The following is a 20,610-nucleotide window of genomic DNA, read 5'->3' as shown; positions in this document are numbered from 1 at the left end:
TACTGAGGTATGCTTCAGACACCAAGTGATTTTAAAGCAACACTTCAGTGAATTTTGCTACAGTTAGAGAGATCTACTCCATACTGTGTAAATTCAGAATTCTTTCATCACTTAGTAAATAACCCCTTAGTATCTTGGGGGTCACTTCTCACTTGCTGCTCATCCTAGTCCTTGACAACTGCCCACACTTCCTGAGCCCATGCACTTGACAACAGTGGGAACTTGTATATAGGAACCTGTACTACACTGGACTTTGGTGTCTTCTTTTTCTTCCCCAAGCATAATGGTTTAAGGTTTAAGTAGGTTATAACATTGTTACAATACATAGCAGACCTTGGAGGACATAGATTTGGACTCCTAGAGTTTAATTTTCATTCCACATATTTTGTGGTGCTTGCCTCCTTTTTCTTTCTTTTCTTTTCTTTAATGAACTTAATTTAACAAGATGACATTGGTGTGGGACAGGTTGCTGCTTTCTTCTCATATCATACATTTTTTTTATTAAACCTTTCAAATACCACAAGAAATGCAAACATTAAAGAAAACACTTAAAATCCACATACCATTTCTGATAAAAAGGAAACTTGCCTAACTAAAACAATATTAAATGTTTTCCAAAAATGAACTAAAGCTATAGCATATTAGTTTGCTCATTTCAGAGATCAAGCTGATTACAGTAACAATAAATCTATTAATCTATTTCTCCACTCAATCAGTGATACAATCACATCCTCACCAAATCCAGTGCTTACTCTTAATTAAGTCTAATAATTTATTGGTGATTTTATATCCAAAATTTACAACACATGTGTGACATGGCATATTTCAACTAAATGGAATAAACTAACATTACTATGCGGTACTGTTGCACGGTTAGCAGGAAAATATATGTGAAAAACAGGCACTTTAAACATTGGAAGAAAAGAAAACCATTTTGAGATGATTATATGAACAGAAAACTTAAAATACTGTAGCAATAAGATAACTCAGCACATGTCAGCCTCTCTATGTTATTCAGCCAACTGTAGGGCACACAAGCAGACACATGAAATTAGTGGCTGTGTCGCATGTAGTGGAAGAGCACATCTGTGACACATTAGTGCATTATTCACTAATTCTCCAAAAATTGGAAAATATATGAATTATCCAATAATGTTCTGAAAGAAGGGGTAGAACCTAAAAGTACTCCAGAGTGGAGGAAACGTGAAAGGATGTGGTTTGAAGGAACACTTGGAAAGCTGTGTCATGCTTTCTTGAGAGCACAATTCAAAAAATGACAGGAAAATCTTTCTAAGCAAGAGATCAAAGCCAGCAGTCATTAAAAAAAAGTGTCAAGATAAGTAGATTAAGCAAAATCTCATAGGGATAAAACAATCACAAAAGATAAAAATAAAACAACTTTATTTTTACAGTAAAGAAGCACAATGTTTTATGGTCTGTTTACAAATATATAAAAATCCTAAATAAAGCAATGCAAATCAATAAACAGCAGTGAAAAGGTAATAACATATTTCACACATAAAATTTAATAAAAACGTTTAACACTTGTTAAAATTTGCTCAGCCTGACAGTTAAATCTATGCATATCGAAGCATAGAGGCATTTCGACTGAGGACTGAGAAATAGTGGCCCCAGGTGATTCAGGTGATTCCAGCTGGAATGATTTCTTCTGCAATCTCCTGTGTGCTCTCAGGGGAATAAGCATCTCCTGTGAAGTCTTTTTCTCCCAAGGGGAATATGTGGTACCTTTGGTTTTATTCCCAGGGCGTTCATGGGCCGACTCCAGCAGAGCCACTTAATCCACAAGAAGCCCGGGCAGCCTCCCATGGATTCAGTGACCCCGCTCCACACAGAGCATGGCACCTTCCTGTTCCTCAACCTAAGGAGCCAAGGAAGCTCCCTGCTCCTCCCTCCTGCTTCTCTTCACCTCCCCATCTGCCGTCCTTGCCTCTGTAAGTGTCCTTGTCAGTCATGTCTCTATATTGCAGTTCAGAGCTCTGAAGTGGCACCATGTGTGCAGCAGACTCAGTGTCAGGGCTTCATGATGTCAAAAGCATCTGCTGGGACCACATGGGACACAGAGGAGGGGACCCCTGATGGCCACCTCCCTGCCATCCCTGGGCCGTTATGAGCCACAACACTGGAGCAGCTGGCAGCCTGGGGCAGAAGTCTGGCTTCCTGTAGAGAAGCACTGGGCTTGCTGGAAGGCCTTAAGGACTCTGCTCAGGCATCCTGAGCCCTGGGCTCTTCACTGGGCTGCTCCTGCCAAACTTGTAGGGCTGGAACACCCATGTCTCAATCTTGCTCCTGTCCTGGATAATCTGGTGTTAATTCCTGGAGCTGCTCGAGGGTCCCATCCTACTGTAGAGTCAGAATAGAAGGTAACCTCCAGAAGCTAGGTCAGTTCCAGGAAGGCCCTTGGGCAGTTCAGGAGTCCTCAGATTATGAACCTCACTGGGCTTGGACCAACCCAGCTAATGCAGACCTGCTCTGTGCCTCCCACTCTGAGGAATACCAAAGAGCAACCTGCTGTTGAAAGTTTAGAATCAGGGTTATGAGGTTCATGAACTCCTTGACACATCCCCTCTGGTCATCAGCAAGTCTGATTTCCTGGGTGTTCATGCTCCTCACCTCAGCACCCTGGGGAGGCTGAGGCAGGAGGATAGCAACCTCATGTCCAGCCTGAGGAACGTGGTCACTTAGCAAGAGTTATGCTATAGCTTAGTAAAAAGCTGTGTCCAATCTTCAGTACTGAAAATGAGGGGTATAAAATCATTTACCCAGAGAAACCTTAGCCCACCTGCTGGCTTGCTAAGGCCACACCCTGGTGCCTTCTGTGGTATTGGAGCTGAGCTTCCCTTGGCCATCCCAGGAAGTGCTCAGGCCCATACTGGGCCAGGATGAATGGATGTGGGACCCTGCTGGTGACTCATGGAGGAAGAGCCCAGGCTCCCCTACTCTGCACTTCCTGTTCCCATCAGGTATGCAAGTGCCTTCCTCACACTGCTGAGAAGTTCTTCCTTCCTTATCGCTAAAAATGTGCACAAACTATTTTATGGGGACATGTGAGGCTGGTGACTCATCTTCATGGGGGTGAGAACGCTCCTGCGGACCTGCTCGCTGGAGTCTCTAATCAGAAAAGAGACACCCATAGCTCTGGGGTTGAGCCTGGCCACGCCTGGAAAGGAGGACCCTAGCAGGAGAGCGGCAGAGGCAGGAAAAGAAGTGGAGCTGGGCCTTCTCCTTCCCCTGGTGCGCAGCGCAGTTGGAGTCGTTGATTACAGGGCTGCGCAGCCGCAGGGCATTCCCTGTGTCCACTCTGCTCTGCCGTTCAGACTCAATGCTGTCCTGGGCACCTGCTTGCAGTTATTCAGTGCTTTCTTTGCCCTCCCATGCCTACTGCAGGACAATTTATTCCAGACTCCGTAACAACTCTGGATGTATTATCTTAAAGAAAACCCGCACTTCTTCCTCTGCCTCGAATATACCAACCTAGCCAAAGTCATTCCATATGAAGAAGAGTTAAGTGCCAAGTCACCCTCACATGCTGAGTAGTGGAGCCTAGATGAGGACACAGGGAAATTGAGACCTCCCCATGCAGGCTCATCTCTCCGAGCCCCTCGGCAGCCCCAGAGGGCACAGTGCACTGGGCTTGCCCTCCTCATCGGCTCCCTAGGAGGGGTGCTGCCCCTTCCTGGAGACCCACCATCCAAGAGTCTGTCTCAGTATTGTTGGCCTAAGTCAACCCCACTTTGATTACCTATGATGCACCTGGTGTCTGCCCCATTTGGTATAGAAAATGCCATCTTGCATAATGTATAATTGTCCATAATTGCATATTACCAGGAAATGATTTTATTATCAATTAAGTAATCACCACATGACAAGGGAATAGGAATTAAGATAAGTGACTTACTCAGAAGTCCAGGAGAACTTTAGTTTGCTTTTGAGATTTTACTTGGAATGCTAGAAATTCTAAAGTAGACTTAGGAGGTAGAATTGAAGAAAAGGAAAAAGGAACATGTTTGAGGGCAAGGGATATTTTTAGTAGAAAACGCAAAAGGTATCCCAGTAAGACGCAGAGACTTTACACACCATCCTATTCTGTGCATGTAGTTTTCAGATGCCACCCAGCATCAAAATCTTTTTATAAATGGTGATATTTTTTTAAATCTAAATTTTCCTAGTGCATGTTTGCAGTATATGCTTTCACTTACAGTCATCCTGTGGCCAGGCATGTGAACAGAATATAGCTTGGTTTTTTCACTCCCCCCTCCAATTCCCTTATCCCTATTTTCATTCTTATGGATATTATTAATCTTAGCTCCTGTCACGGCACATAGTGTTCACATTCACTGAGATTATTAGCTTCCAGTAATCAGCCTGTCTTTATTCTGTCTATTCCCCCTTCCAGTGCCCCCACCCCTCACCCTTGTTTTCTAGGACCCATGTCCTCCCGTCAGAGGTCTGTTCTCTGCTTCCTTCCTTTTAATCCTTTGTTTAGGTTTCCCTTGGTCAAATGCCAGACCCCTGCATGATTGTGATCTTGAGCAGGAGGCTCCGTGCACATCACTCTGAGTTCCTCTCCCAGAGCTTCTGATTCTGCGGTTCTGAGTCCGGCCGGGGTCTATACTTGTTTCTATCCCGCTCCGAGGTGATGCTAGTATTGCAAACCCAGGGCCCTATTTTGAGAACAGCTGTTTCTGCTGAATGCTGACTTTGGTGGAAAACTGATATTTCTTGTAAATCTCCAGGAGGGTCCTTAACAGGGAGAGAGGAAAGGTTCAGCTGACTTTGGGTCACAGGGGCTATGCACTGAATGGTTTACTGTGGTTGTTTGTTTAACAGGAAGCATGAGACAGATTCGGGAAGGGTCTAGTGGGAGATGGAAGGCAGCACATACTGAAAGCTCTGTTAAGAAGCATGAAGTTTATGGAGAGGCAAAGTAATGCATACCAAGCTGTGTAGAGGACCATGAGAGAATGCTCTAGAGGGTGAGGAGCATTGTGGACACTGTGACTGCCGGAATACATTTTGAAAAGCCACTGTTTGATGTTCACTTATTTTCTAAAATGTTAGTATGCTGCCTCCCCCATGTGACCTTGTTGTCTTGTAATTTCTGTGTAGTTGTATCCAACCGTGTCTAGTAGAATGTGAGCCTCTGGTATTTCCCCATAATGTGTGTACCCTTTCACAAGATCAACATGAGCACTTTAGATGAATTTCTGTGTGGTTTGGAACATGAAAGTTGAACAATGAGAAAGGGAAAATTTAGGGATAAAAATCTATAGTCACAGCAGATTTTTCAAGAACTGTAAAAAGCTGATCGTGACAAATCAGTATCACAATTGTGAAAAACCCCAGGTCTGTTTGATTTGGTGAAGGGTTCTGCCAGAGGTCACCACACCTGAATGATAGATTCACCTCAGCAAATGCTCCCAGTGTGAGATATTGCAATGCTGTACCATAACCTTGTGAAGCAGGGACGCTTTCCTGCTCTGAGACAAAAGGGAAAGGAATAGAAAGATAAGAGAGCAGAGCAGCTCAGGAGAGAACATAGGGAATATTTACAATTCTGTTATGCAGATGATAAAATAATCCACAGAGACAGGAAAGAAAGAGGACGAGCAAAGACTCAAGGGCAGAGAAACAGAGGCAAAAGTAACCTAGCAGAGCAGCTATGAAAGAGAAGGAGGCCTTCTTATCCCCAGTAATCAACTATGTGTACCTAGAAACACATCAGCGACAGAACAGTTCCTGATAGGTGTCACAGCTGTGGCTGGGGAGTTCTCAGATAATTTAATGTTTCTGACATATAATAAATGAATATGACTATTACATTAGACAAGGAAAGTGGCCCATTTCAAAATCAACACACTATTTAGGCAAATAAACAACAAAAGCACAGAGAATATCTGATAGTTTTCCAGCATTGCTATCTCTAAAAAATTGGGCTATTTTTTCTCACATCAATTGAAATTTTTCAAAATCCTTGAGAAAGTTTTGTTATTTGGGTCAGGCAATAAAATATCTTTACAAAATGGGTGAGATAGTGACTTTCACACTAATTCAGCGTGAGCACAGGCTATGAAACCCCAAAGCGAGTTCTGCTGACCCCTCTTCCTCTCTCCACCACTTTCCTCCCCTCCGCCCTCTCTAGTTTTAGGCAAGAACCATTCCACTCTCCTCTCCTACAAAATCAATAAATAAGCAGAAACAGGTGGTATTTGCCTTACAAGTTGTCTATATTCATCAACAGTCTGTAATATATTTCAGAATGATTCAAAGATGACAATATTTTCCAACAGAAATAATTAATTTTGAAAGAGATACAAATGTCTATTACCTCGATTTAATTATTGCTTATCATACACATAGGACAATTAATGGCTCTCCTACACATAAAATGTACTAATCTGGTGTGTCTCTGACAAAATACACAGATCAAGGGTTTTATTGAGATCACTAATTATGAGGGAACTAGAAAGATATCTCAAAGTTTCAGAGGAGAAGTCAAACTACCACGCGTGTAAGAACAGCTGATGACTTAAAATTATGCACAGACATGCATTCCTAAGAGTAGTGATTTGCATTAAGTGGGAGCTTAGCTCCTTGGAATCTCTCTGACAAACAAAATAAACAACAAAAGCACAAAGAATATCTGACAGTTTTTCAGGGTTACAGTCTGGGAAACTAGGCTAATTTTCTCAATATCTATTAAGTCTTCTTATTAATTTGTACTATTAACAATTTTTTTTACAATTTATGGAATTGTAAAATAGTTCAAAGCCAAAAAGCAACTACATAAGACACTCAGCTTATTTCTTTTGTTATTGCTTGCCAGTTTTCGAAGTTTTTCAGCTTTGCCGACATTGCTTTAAGAAAGGAACATTGAACATTTAATAAAAACCTTTGGTCCTCAGATTGTTTAAGTGCAGAGGGCCAAACCAAGGGGCGGGCAGGTGCTGACCATGAGCTCTACCAGTGAGCTACACCTTCAGCCCATGTTAGGTACAGTACTTTAAATTGAACCAGTCAATTGAACTAGAACAATTAACCAATGAGAAACACTGACTGTAAGCTGACTAAACTATTATTCAGATAATTTAATTGAAATCACAGTACTACAAAATGAGTCAGTTGAAAACTGGATTTCAGACTCCTAGCTACAAAACACAGGCATTGTCTTCTAAGAATCCATTTTAACCCAAACTATGTGTGTGTGATTCTGTTTAGTCAGTTACTGATTATAGATTTCATTTAGATTAAATCCCAAGGCTCACAGTTCTGGAAGGACATCCTTCCCAGCCTCACATGCAGTGTCCCTTCTCTGGTTCAGTGTCTTCCATGGGGGTTTCCTGGCATCTTCTCTGACCTCAAATTTTCTGACAGATGTGAATGTGAGCTGCAGAAAGACAAACGAAGAAAACCAAACAGTCTGGACTCTTGGTCAAGTCTCACTTTGCTTGCTCTATTTTCACAGATCAAAGTTCCAGAAAAATGGACAATGCCACATGGGGGAGCATGTTTATCCTCACGGGCTTCTCCACTGTCTGGGAGCTTCAGGTGCTGCATGCTGTGCTCTTCCTGGTGATCTACCTGGTCGCCCTGCTGGGCAATCTCCTCATCATCATCATTACCATGCAGGACCCCCGCCTGCACAGCCCCATGTATTTCTTCCTGAGGAATCTGTCCTTCCTGGACCTGTGCCTCATTTCCATTACTGTTCCCAAGTCCACTGCAAACTCTCTGATGAACCTAAACCTCATCTCCTTTCTTGGGTGTGTGTCCCAGGTTTTCTTCTTCTTCCTCTTAGCCACTACGGAGACAGCTCTCCTCACAGTCATGTCCTATGACCGCTACATAGCCATCTGCCACCCTCTCAGATACCAGACCATCATGAGCCACCAAGCCTGTGAGCAGATGGCAGCATCCTCGTGGCTCAGTGGAGGTCTCAATGCGGTTCTGCACACACCTGCTACCTTCTCTGTGCCCATGTGTGGACCGCCTGAGGTCCACCAGTTCTTCTGTGATGTCCCACAGCTGCTCTCTCTTGCCTGTGTCTGTAACATCGGGGAGTTGGTAGTCATTGGGCTCAGCCTCCTATTGGGCCTCATCTGCTTTGTGTTCATCAATGTCTCTTACTTCCATATCTTCTCCACTGTTCTGAAGATGCCCTCCAGAGAGGGCCGGGCCAAAGCTTTCTCCACATGCCTGCCTCACCTCCTGGTGGTGACCCTGTTTCTGTCTTCTGGGTTTTTTGCCTACTTACGCCCCCTGCCCAAATCTCCCTCATTCTTGGATTTGCTAGTTTCTGCCTTCTACCCAGTGGTGCCCCCCACTGTGAACCCTCTCATCTACAGCCTGAGGAACAAGGACATGCAGAAGGCACTCAGAAGGCTGCAGCTGAGCAGGGGTCACCCTGCACAGTAGACTATCTTCCGCCTCGTGCATCGCAATCTTTCCACTCCCTGACACAGGTTTCTGAACAGTCAGGCTGCTTCATCTAGCAGCAATGTTAGATTTTTAGAGAGGTCGCAGGAAAATCTCATCACACCTCCTGAAGTGTAGCTGGAACGTGCACTTTATGTTCAGTTGAATGGCCATGGTGATAGAGCAGATACAGGTTCACCTTATTTCTATGACCCTAATGGGATATTCTCTCTCTCCAGGTTGTAAACAAACAGATTTCCAAGAAATCAGAGACAAACTTGATCTCTCCCAGACAAACCAAACCTGTGGTCATTCTTAGCCCAGGAGATCTGAAGTTTCATGTGGAATGATTTATTGTGGTATTTAAGGCACTAGAAAGCAGTGATGGTTCTAATCCTGTGAATGTGCTAAATACCACAGAATTGTAAAGACCCAAAAAGCTAATTTACGTTACACAGTGGTACCTTGGTTGATGAATTTATCTCATTCCGTGATTCCTTTCTTTGCCTTAGATAATCATATTTTACTGATGATGAAGGGCTCTGACTTACAGCTGGTGAAAGAACTTTAAGAAAAATGTCAGAAGAACTATTAAGGAAACTATTTGTAATTAATGAAGACTTTAAAGAACCATGGTTAAAAACCTTGTGATTGATCATTTCACAAGAATGCTGGCTTACTTCAATACATGCAACATTTTAAATAATCACTGGAATTGTTATCAGTATCATTGTGCTGAATCACATAATGGGTGGTATAGAAAATAACAAAATACTATGATCTTCACACAATTTTTTAAAATTAAATTTATACTAATATTTACCTTATGCAAATACAGACTATGGAAATGTAAACTTTTCTTCAGCAACAATTATTTTCCTGCAGTTAAACATAAGAGATAAACAATTTTATCACTTACCAGTACAATCATTTAAAGACAGGATGACCAAAATTTGAATTTTGTTAATTTTTATAATGCAATACAATAAGCAATGTAAAATGAAAATTTTATCAAATTTATTGAATATTTTTTTCTGTGTGTGGTGTATTTTAAAACACTCAACACAGAATACAACATTAAAACCTGGACAACAGCATCCAAACTTTTTCTGGATTGTTATCATGTTGTTGTCAAATGTAAATAAACTAAACCTATAATTTGTATTCAAAGATTCAGAAGCACCTACTGTTTATATAAACTGGTGGTTTATCAAGTTACTCTCTTGTTGACTGGCTTTCCAGTACATTCACTTTTAGGCAAGCGTCACAGAAATACAAAGCTAAAAATGTTAAAGATATTTTTTAATGTTGCATTTGCTTGCTCTGCCTTACTGCTGTGCCTGGTATACATGAAGCAATTGACTCCAGCAATTCTTTTGTCACTAAATATGCAGTTAGATATTTACAGGTAGTTTAAATTTATAACTACTATATTAAACCTTCAATAGGTAGAATATTGGTTTAACTAAGAAACTCAAGTAGAATAAAAGTTCATGCCCATATTATGCTTAATGCAGATAACACATAAATCGTATCCATTTTTAAGTCAATGTTACTAAACTATTTTTCAAAAAGTTTCTCATATCACAGCAATCTATAGAGCACTCCATTTAGCTTGTATGTTTTTGAGAATTTGGGAAATATTTAAATTTGGTGCATGTTCACTGATCTCTAAGTGAGAGTAGAGTCTTCTGTGGGACTTAAAAGATGATCTTATTTTCAATATCCATTAGATCAAGGTTTTCAGATTCCACTGTGGGTGAGATCATTTAGTATTTGTCTCTGTGTGCCCAGCCTCGCTGCTTATTGTTTTCCAGGTGTGTCAGCCCAGCTGCGAATGACAGGATGTCGCACTTTGTTAGGGCTGGCTAGGATCCTATGGTGCATACTTTTTCTTTATCCACTTCTCCACTACTCAGGTTGATTCTGTACCCTATGTATTGTGAATAGAGTTTCAATAAACGTGGGATTGCAGGAGTCTTCAATATGCTGACTTTAATTCTTTGGCTGTATACCCAGTAATGAGATTTCTAGACCATGCACTATTTTTATTTCTTATTTGTTGAGGATCCTCTATAGTGTTTTCCCTGATGACTGCACTAATTTACATTCACAAATAGTGAATAAATGTTCCTCTCTGTCCACAACCTCACCAAGTTATATGTTATCACAGTTATTTCTATGGGTTTAGATTGCCCTTCATTCTGGGTTTAATTTATATGTTTATAGGTTCTTGATATTTAGTGTTGATCAGTGTCTCCATTCAAGTCATTTTTAACAAACCGTCAGTATTGATATTTCACACGCACACTTAAAAAATTATTTTCCTATTTTTCAAAGCTTTGAAATCATCAAGATTTGCAATCTTTGAGCAGATGCAAGTTTATAGGAAGAAGGCTGGAAGGAGCAGAGGGGTAGGAGAGGAGCTCCTTCCCAGTGGGAAGCTCTGTAACTACAGCTGCAGAGAGTGTGTGTGGACACTTTACAGAGTGAGGAGAACCCAGGGAACACAGGGGCAGGTGCTCCCATAGGAAGAGTCACTTTTGTGCAACACAAAATTCATTAATCCAACAAAAGATAAGACAAACTGGAAAAATTGATTATCAAAATATATCAGTGATCTAAATATAAAGCAGAAACACTAAGTTTGTTGGAAAACACAACAGATACAACTCCTGAAAACAGTGGTATAGGCATAGACTTTATGAACAAAACTCTGATCACACAGGAATTATCGCAAAAATCACCTGCAATCTCATCTCATTAAAAAGCTTTTGCACAGCAAGAAAAATCACCACTACAGTGAAGAGACATTTTTTCACAGTGTGGGAAATGTTTGCCACCTGTTTTTCAGCCAAAGGGTTACTATCTAGAATAGAAAGAACTCAAGTCAGATTTCCTCAAAATTAAAGACCTGATGCAAAATAGGGCACAAAAGACATTTGTAGACACTTGCTAGATGAAGAAATAGAAAAGAAAATTAAGTAAATGAAAAAATGTTCAATGTCCATGGTCATTCAAGAGATAAAAAATTGCAACAATACTGAGGTTCCTTCTCTCCCAAGAAACAATGGTTAATGTCAAGTAAACTTTCTAATAACAAATGCTGGTGGGGCTTTGGGAAGAAAGGAACCCTTGTTCACTGTTGGCTGCAGTGTAGAAAGCCAGTGTTAAAGATTCCTCACAAATCTAGAACTAGAGGTTCTGCTATTTGTTCTGCTATTCTCTTTGGTAACTTCCTGAAATTAAAGCCACCATACCACAGTGATAAATGAGAGTAATAATAAAGTATTTTCTGATTTTTAGTTTTTATTTTCATTATTACTTCACATGAGCTGTATACAGTCCCACTCCTGGTGGAGGTTGGTACAGGGACATCACACAATTTTCCAGCCACTTGTGTCCATGAGGCTGTGCCTACACTGCTATGAGGAAAGCGGGACCACACATGTAGAGGGGTTTGGGACTATGCAGTCACATGGCACTGGGAATAGGTGAAAGAAAAAAGTCACCACTTCTCTGCTTCCACAAGGCATTAAACAGAAGACCTCACCTCAATTCCCCAAAGAAAGGAGCCCGTGATGCAACTTCCCACTTTGCCTCCTAAAGTCACACCTGAGTGCCCAGCTTCAGGATGCTGCAGCATCTGCCTGGCGGGGCTCAGACTCAGCCCTTGGAGGAGCAGGAGAGGGGACAGAGGAGTCTGTGCCCTATGCCTGTCTGATCCTTGCTGGAGGGTGGCTCACTGAGAAGTCTCTGGAGGACTTCAGCAGGTCAGATGTGAGGGTCAGGGTGCCCGGTTTCCTTGCTCTCTTTCATGTAATTCCAACTTCTCCTGTAACCCTGATGTCTTTTTTGCATTGCATTTCCTATTGCTGTGCATTTCTGCTTCTGTGCACTCTTCAAAGCTGGGATACGGTGATGCCAAGGCCCCTCCACACCTCAGTTTGTCCTGGGGCTCCTGACTCTCTGGTGCTCTAGAATACCTCTGTCCTTTGAGAGTTTATAGCACAGTTGTGTCAAGGGGGACTCAGGCTATTTGACTAAAAATTTTAAATAGATGCATTTGGGTTGAGCAGTTCCTAAGGAAAGCTGTGGATTTACAAAGGGGTTTTTTTTGTTTTCAAAGTAACTGAGATGCAGGACTAGAGGGATTCCTTCACAGAAGTACAGGCCTGCAGCTTAACAGCTATTTAACACATCCTACTGCCCTTAATGCTAGACACTGCAGCCAATACGGCAGGGAAAAAAATCATGTCTGCAAAAGAGAAAATGAACACTTAAGTCAGTTTACAACTAAATACAAAGTTCATATTTAGGGGCTCTGCATCTCTTGCTTCTGCAGTTTCTAAGACCATTTGTCTGCAGAACAGGTAATAAAGAAATCCCTGGGCCTGGTGGTGGATCCTGGGGTCCAGTGAACCCTGCCCCTCCTGCCTTGCTTAGGGCTGTGCTTGTTTGGAGCTGTTCTTCCAGGCCAGCTGCTAGTCCCATCCAGTGCCAGTCCCCCAACTGCTCTGTTCACAGAACTCAGTGGTGTGAGGAACAGTTGGGAAGCTGGCATGAGGGGAGGGGCTCTAACGGAGGTGTGTGATGCAGGAAGGTGTTTAACCTGTGCAAGGTTCCCAGGGAACCTCAGGCAGGGTTTCTCCTGTCACAGACTTAATGTGTTTTATACCTTTAGTCTCCAACCATCCTTACTTAGTGAGTGCGGACACCTGTCTCTTTCTGGAGCTCATGGTCACTTCATGGGGCACCAAGGTCTGCCTGTATTTCACTCTAGCTAGTGGCCAAAGTCCAGCTTGACCTCTCCAAGGTCTGAATTTATGAACCGACCTCAGTTTAACCCAGCGTTTGTATAAATAGCACAAATTGCATGCTTCACCAAAAACAGAGTCCTGTGCATGCAGTAGATATAAAATCCTGATTCTGTTTTTCCTCAGGTGAGAACTCTATGCAGACATGTACTTGGGGAGTCTGATTCCATGGAATCAAACTTCAAGCACTGACTTCATCCTTGTGGGGCTCTTCATGGACACCAAGCATGCTGCTTTGCTCTACACCATGATCTTCATATTCTTCTTGTTGGCCCTGGCCAGCAGTGCCCTCCTCATTACCCTGATCCAGAATGACCTCCAACTCCACGTGCCCACATACTTCATCAGCCAGCTGTCACTCATGGACCTCCTATACATATCCATCCTGAGATGCTTGTGGGTCAGGTCACTGGAGATCACACAATTTCCCCCTTGGGCTGTAGGATCTTCTACCTGACCCTGGCTGGGGCTGAGTTCTTCCTCTGGGAGCCATGGCCTATGACTGATACACTGCCATTTGCAGACCTCTCCACTACCCACTACTGATGAGCCCAAGGGTGTGCCGACTGCTGGCGGACAGTTCCTGGTGTGTGGGGATACTGGATGCCCTGCTGATCACCCCCATCACCCTGAGCTTCCCCTACTGTCAGTCCAGGAGAATCCTGAGCTTCTTCTGTGAAGTCCCTGGCCTGCTCAGGCTTTCATGCTCTGACAACTCCCTCTGCAGCTTGCTCATGTACCTGTGCTCTGTGCTCATGATCCTGGTCCCCATCCTGGTCATTTTGGGCTCCTACACCCTGATCCTGTGCCTCATCCAAAGGATAAACTCAGCCAAGGGTCACAGCAAGGCCTTTGCCACCTCCTCCTCGCATATAATCATGGTGGTGCTGTTCTATGGAGCCTCTATTCCTACATCCTTCCTAGGGCCTACCACACAGCTTGGCAGGACATGATGGGGTCTGCCTTGTATACCATCATCACGCCAGTGCTAAACCCTCTCATCTACACCCTGCAGAACAAGGATATCGCAAGAGCCCAGTCAAGAGCGAGCCTCAGAAATGCTGAAAGAGGAAGAGCTGAGGAATGACCAAGCTTCTCTGCTCCCTTATCTTCTTCTCTTCATTTCTGGCCTCATCCTGTCCTTGCCTGTCTTCTCATCTGCTCTCAGCATCTGAGTCCCCAGTGGGAGACCATGCACTTTCTCATGCACGTGGAATTTCTCCTCACTGCTTGTTCATCCCTTTTATCACTTGTGTTTTATTTTGACAGAGTTCCTTGAACTGTGTCTCAGTAGCTGACCTAACTATGAAACACACTGTTTCCCTCCATCAAGGTCAGGCTCATTGATCATTGTAATGTGAAGCATAGATGTGCATCTAACCCAGAAGGAGTCTCACGGTGAAGCTTTCAGACCCACACAGAACACTAGGGAAAGACTGATGTTCCTTCACTGTGTAACACCCTGTGAGTCACTGTCCCCTGTGACAGATGCAGGGTTCTGTTGAATCCGACACTGGATCTCAGGAAGTACAAAGGGGCACATGTTCTAGAAATACTGAAAGGGAAGCTTATAGTACAGCTTCAGTGTCCTTAATATTTTGCCTATAAAAAATACCTGGATAAAATATCAATATTAAAGTTCAAAAGATAATGGACTTGTTTAATTGACAAGATGTAAATGAAAGTGGCTTCCTTTTAATTTCAACAGGATATAGAAATGATAGTCTACTTCATTTAGACTAAGGACAATATCCCTTTTGCAAAAGCTTTAGGAAATCTTAGCTTTCTTAACATTTGTTCTTTGCAACTGCATTAACCGGGGCCCATGCTATCCCCGGAGCCCAGCCTGTTTGGGACTCCTGCACCTCGCCATCGGTGAGCAGAACAGGGGCTGGGCGGATCTGGGGTGCCTGCATCAGCCTCCCCCTGTGTCTGGAGGACTGTGGATATCTCAGCAAGCAGGAGAGGATCGCAGGTTCCAGAGACACCATGGCCTGTGGTGAGTGCTCAGCGCTCTCTGCCCAAAGCCCAGACTGTTCGGGACCCTCCAGGCTTCCAGGTGCAGTGAAGTGGAGAGGTGGGTTTGAGGCATCTACATCCTCCTCCACATCCCGGCTGTGCTTGGAGAACTGTGGAGCTTCCAATGGGCAGGTGGGCGCACAGTGTCCCTGAGGCCCAGCTTATCTAGAACTGCAGAGTTCTGAGCAGGCAGAGGAGGGCCATTGGTTCTGCAGTCCCAGTCGCTTGGGGTAACGGGGTGCCAGAGTCTCAGGAGCTGCAAACATAGAAGGGGATTTCCAACAGACACTGAGGAAGCTTTCAAATAACACTTGAAACACAGAAATATAGGAAAATGTCAAAACGAAAGACCAAATTACAACTTCAAACCTCCAGCCCATCAAAAGAAACCCTAGGAGAAATGTATATAGAAGAAAATATATGCCATTAACCTCAAATATCGGACACAATAGCTACTGAAATTAACAAACAACACCAGGAAGCTTTAAAGAAATTCAAACTCGAAATAATCTTCCAGGTAAAAGAAGAAATGATAAAAGAAATGAAAGAGATTCTAAATATATCTAAAGAAAACACAGATAAAAAATTGAAGGAACTAAACAAAAAGATAGAATCCCTAGACGAGCAATATAAGAAACAAACAGAATACATAATGCTGATGCATAGAGATATACAGGAAATAAAAAACTCCACTGAAAGTTGTAAAAACCACCTCCATGAAAGTGAAGATAGAATTTCAGACCTTGAAGACAGGATTGCAGCTAGTGAACAGGAAAGGAAAGATCTTTTAAAAATAACAAGGAATCAGGAAACAACAATTCAACAACTGCAAGACAATGCAAAGAAAAATAACATATGAATGATAGGGATTAATGAATAAGAAAGAGACAGCATAAAGGATGTCAAGAGGATATTTAGAGAAGTAATAGCTGAAAATTTCCCAAGCATGAGATCAGAAACTGACACCAGGATCAGAGAAGCATACAAAACTCCAAATAGTCATAACCAAAATAAAACTACACCCAGACATATAATAATCACCATCCCAGAAATCCAACACAAGAATAGATTATTAAAAGCTGTCAGAGAAAAAAGACAGATCACTTATAAAGGAAAACCTATCAGAATCACAGCAGACTTCTCAGCACAAACAATAAAGTCAACAAGAGCATGGAGTGAAGTATTCCAGATCCTAAAGCAAAATGCTTTCCAACCTAGACTGATGTATCCTGCAAAACTATCATTCAAAATTGATGGTGAAATACAATACTTCCATGACAAAGAACAGCTGAAGAACTTCATGAACACCAAACCAACCCTGCAAAAACTATTGAAAGACATTTTAGATACACAAAGGAAAAAAAAAAAAAACACTAAGCAAAGCAGATAATTAAACAGAACAGAAAGATAAAGATGCAACAGCAGAGAGATATGTCAACAATAAACCAGCATTTAAAAGTAATAACCATTAATGTAAATGGTCTCAATGCATCAATCAAAAGAAACAGACTAGCAGAATGGATCAAGAAACAAAATCCAACCATATGCTGTTTACAGGAAACCCATCTAACCCAGAAGGATACTCACAGACTGAAAGTCAAAGGATGGAAAACAATACTTCATGCAGCAGGAATCCAAAAAAAGGCAGAAGTAGCCATTCGGTTTTCAGACAACGTGAACTTTAAACCAAAAATGACCATAAAGGACAAAGAAGGTCACTACATACGCGTAAGGGGAAAACTCCAAGAGGAAAAGATAACTATCTTAAATATATATGCACCAAACTCCAGAGCACCCAGTTATATAAAACAACTATTAACAGAAATGAAAACTCAAATTATCAGTAACACAATTATAACAGGGGACCTTAATATGCCATTGACACCAAGGGAGAGATCAACCAGACAGAAAATGAGCAACAAAATAACAGAGCTCAATCACACCTGTGAACAAATGGATTTGGTAGACATATACAGAATGTTCCACCCAAAAACATCAGAATACACATTCTTCTCAGCAGTACATGGATTATTCTCTAAAATAGACCATATATTAGCTCACAGAACATATTTAAAAAATGCAAAAGAGTTGAAATCATCCCTTGCATGTTATCGGATCATAGCACTCTGAAATTAGAAATTAATGATAAAAGATACTGCAAAAATCCCGCAAACACATGGAAACTGAATAACACACTCTTGAGTAATCAGTGGGTCACAGAAGAAATTAAAGAAGAAATTAAAAAATACCTAAAAGAAAATGAAAATGCACGTACAACTTACCGGAATTTGTGGGATGCAATGAAAGCCGTCCTCAGAGGAAAATTTATTGCACTGAGTTCCCATATCAGGAAATCAGAACGAATACAAATAAATGACTTGATGCTACACCTCAAACAGCTAGAACAAGAAGAGCAAGTCAAGCCCAAAGCCAAAAGAAGACAGGAAATTATAAAAATCAGAACAGAAATCAATGCAATAGAGACTAAGAAAACAATCCAAAGAATCAACGAATCAAAGAGTTGGTTCTTTGAAAGAATAAATAAAATCGATAAGCCCCTAGCCAACCTTATTTTAAAAAGGGAAGAAAAAGCTCAAATTCATGCAATAAGAAATAAAAAAGGTGAAATCACTACAGACCCAAAAGAAATACAGAAGATCATCAACACCTATTTCGAAAACCTCTACTCTCAAAGGTTTGATAAAATAAAAGAAATAGACAGATTCTTACTAACACATGAAGTACCAAAGCTAGATCAAGAGGATATAAAACTGTTGAATAACCCAATCTCTGTTAATGAAATTGAAAATGTAGTTAAGTCCTTACCTACAAAGAAGAGCCCAGGCCCAGAGGGATTCACTGCAGAATTCCACAAGAAATACAAAGAAGACCTAATGCCAACATTCCTCAAACTATTCAATGAAATTGAAAGGGAAGCAATCCTTCCTAAGTCATTCCTGAAAGCAAATATTACTCTAGTACCAAAACCTGAGAAAGACTCAACTACAAAAGAGAACTATAGACTGATCTCCTTAATGAACACAGATGCAAAAATCCTCAATAAAATATTGGCAAATAGGATGCAGCAAATCAACAAGAAGATTATACATCATGACCAAGTGGGATTCATCCCAGGAATGCAAGGATGGTTCAACATACGCAAATCAATAAATGTAATCCACCATATCAATAAAGCCAAAAGTAAGAATCACATGATCATTTCTATAGATGCAGAAAAAGCCTTTGATAAGATCCAAAAGTAAGAATCACATGATCATTTCTATAGATGCAGAAAAAGCCTTTGATAAGATCCAACATTCATTCATGATAAGAACTTTACAGAAAATTGGAATAGATGGTCTTTACCTCAATATAATAAAGGCCATTTATTACAAACCAACAGCCAGCATCATACTAAATGGCCAAAAATTGAAAGCCTTTACTTTAAAATCAGGCACAAGACAAGGATGTCCTTTATCACCACTCCTATTTAATATAGTACTGGAAGTACTAGCCAGAGCAATTAGGCAAGAGAGAGAAATAAAAGGGGTAAAGATAGTAAAAGAAGAAGTTAAATTATCATTGTTTGCAGATGACATGATACTCATGATACTTAAATTATCATTGTTTGCAGATGACATAGATGACCCCCTAAACTCCATTGAAGGACTCTTAGATAAAATAAATTCAGTAATGTAGCTGAATACAAAATCAATACTCAGAAATCAATAGCATTCCTATACACGAACAACAAAATCACAGAGAGGTAAATAAGAGAAACAACACACTTCACATTAGCAAGTAAAAAAAAATGAAATATTTAGGAACTACTCTTGCAAAAGAAGTGAAAGACCTATACAAGGAAAGTTATAATACACTGAAAAAAGGAATTGGAGATGATCTCATAAAATGGAAAAATATCCCTTGCTCATGGATAGGAAGAACAAACATTGTGAAAATGACCATTCTCCCAAAACTGTTATACAGATTCAGTGCAAGCCCAATAAAATTACCATCAACATACCTTATAGATCTAGAGAAATCACTCCTAAAATTCATCTGGAACCAGAAGAGACCTAGAATAGCAAAGGTAATTCCAAGCAGCAAAGGCAAGGCAGGAGGCATTACAATCCCTGAGTTGAAGATATACTACAAAGCAACAGTAGTAAAATCAACATGGTTTTGGAATCAAAACAGAGCCGAAGATCAATGGAATAGATTAGAAGATACAACCACAACTACAAATACACTCAACCACCTTATCTTTGATAAAGGAGCCAAGCAGGTTCACTGGAAGAACGACAGTCTCTTTAATAAATGGTGCTGGAAAAGCTGGCTCTCCATTTGCGGAAAACTAAAGATAGACCCATGTCTATCACCATGTACTAAATTAAAATCTAAATGGGTCAAAGATCTGAATATTAAAAGAGAAACACTAAATCTATTGGAAGAGAAATTGGGTAGAAACCTTGAAGACATAGGAGTAGGTAGAGAATTCATGAACAGGACTCAAACTGCACAGGAAATACTTCCCAGAATCAATAACTGGAACCATTTCTTATTAAAAAGTTTCTGCATGTCAAAAGAAATCTCCAGCATAGCGAAAAGAAAACCCACAAACTGGGAAAAGATTTTAGTGAACTCTCTCTCAGACAAGGGCCTCTTGTCTAAAACATATAAAGAATTAAAAAAACTCAGACCCCCAAAATTCAAAGATCCAATCCAAAAATGGGCATCTGAGATGAATACACACTTCTCAGATGAAGAAATGCAAATGGCAAATAAATACATGAAAAAATGTTCAACATCATTGGTCATTAGAGAAATGCAAATTTAAACCACACTGAAATACCATCTCACTCCTGAAAGGATGACCAGGATCAAGAAAACCAACAACAACAAATCCTGGAGAGGCTGTGGGGAAAAAGGAACTCTCCTACACTGTTGGTGGGAGTGTAGACTGGTACAACCTTTGTGGAGGTCAGTCTGGAGATTTCTCAAAATGCTGGGATTGGAAGTCCCATTTATTCTAGCTATTCGACTTCTAGGCATATTCCCAGAAGAACTGAAAGCATCATACCACAGTGATATATGTGCACCTATGTTTATAGCAGCACAATTTGTAATCACCAGATCTTGGAAATAACCCAAGTGTCCATCAACTGAGGAATGGATAAAAAAGTTGTGGTATTTCTATACAATGGAGTATTACTCGGCTATAAAGAAGGATCACATTGAGATATTTATCAATAAATGGGTGCAGCTTGAGACCATACTCATAAGTGAAATAAATCAATCTTGCATGCGTGAATACCAAATAGTTTCCCCAATGTAAGTAATG

The 20,610-nt window shown here is 41.1% G+C and overlaps 1 protein-coding gene and 1 pseudogene across 1 annotated transcript; both read left to right on the top strand.

Annotated features, from left to right (window-relative positions):
- The first annotated feature begins 1,771 nt into the window (after window positions 1-1,771).
- LOC100725350 (olfactory receptor 14A16-like) lies at window positions 1,772-8,433 on the top strand. The gene is made up of 2 exons (XM_023561495.2): window positions 1,772-1,952; window positions 7,484-8,433. The coding sequence occupies exons 1-2, from the start codon at window positions 1,772-1,774 to the stop codon at window positions 8,431-8,433; spliced, it is 1,131 nt and encodes a 376-aa protein (XP_023417263.2).
- Window positions 8,434-13,395: 4,962 nt separating this feature from the next.
- LOC106025625 (olfactory receptor 2T3-like) lies at window positions 13,396-14,337 on the top strand (annotated as a pseudogene).
- The last annotated feature ends 6,273 nt before the right edge of the window (window positions 14,338-20,610 follow it).

This window comes from Cavia porcellus, unplaced genomic scaffold, assembly GCF_034190915.1.
Source record: "Cavia porcellus strain 051 isolate PalLab524CR breed Dunkin Hartley unplaced genomic scaffold, mCavPor4.1 scaffold_2, whole genome shotgun sequence".
Lineage (NCBI taxonomy): Eukaryota > Metazoa > Chordata > Mammalia > Rodentia > Caviidae > Cavia > Cavia porcellus.
This window is presented reverse-complemented; position numbering and strand designations above follow the sequence as displayed.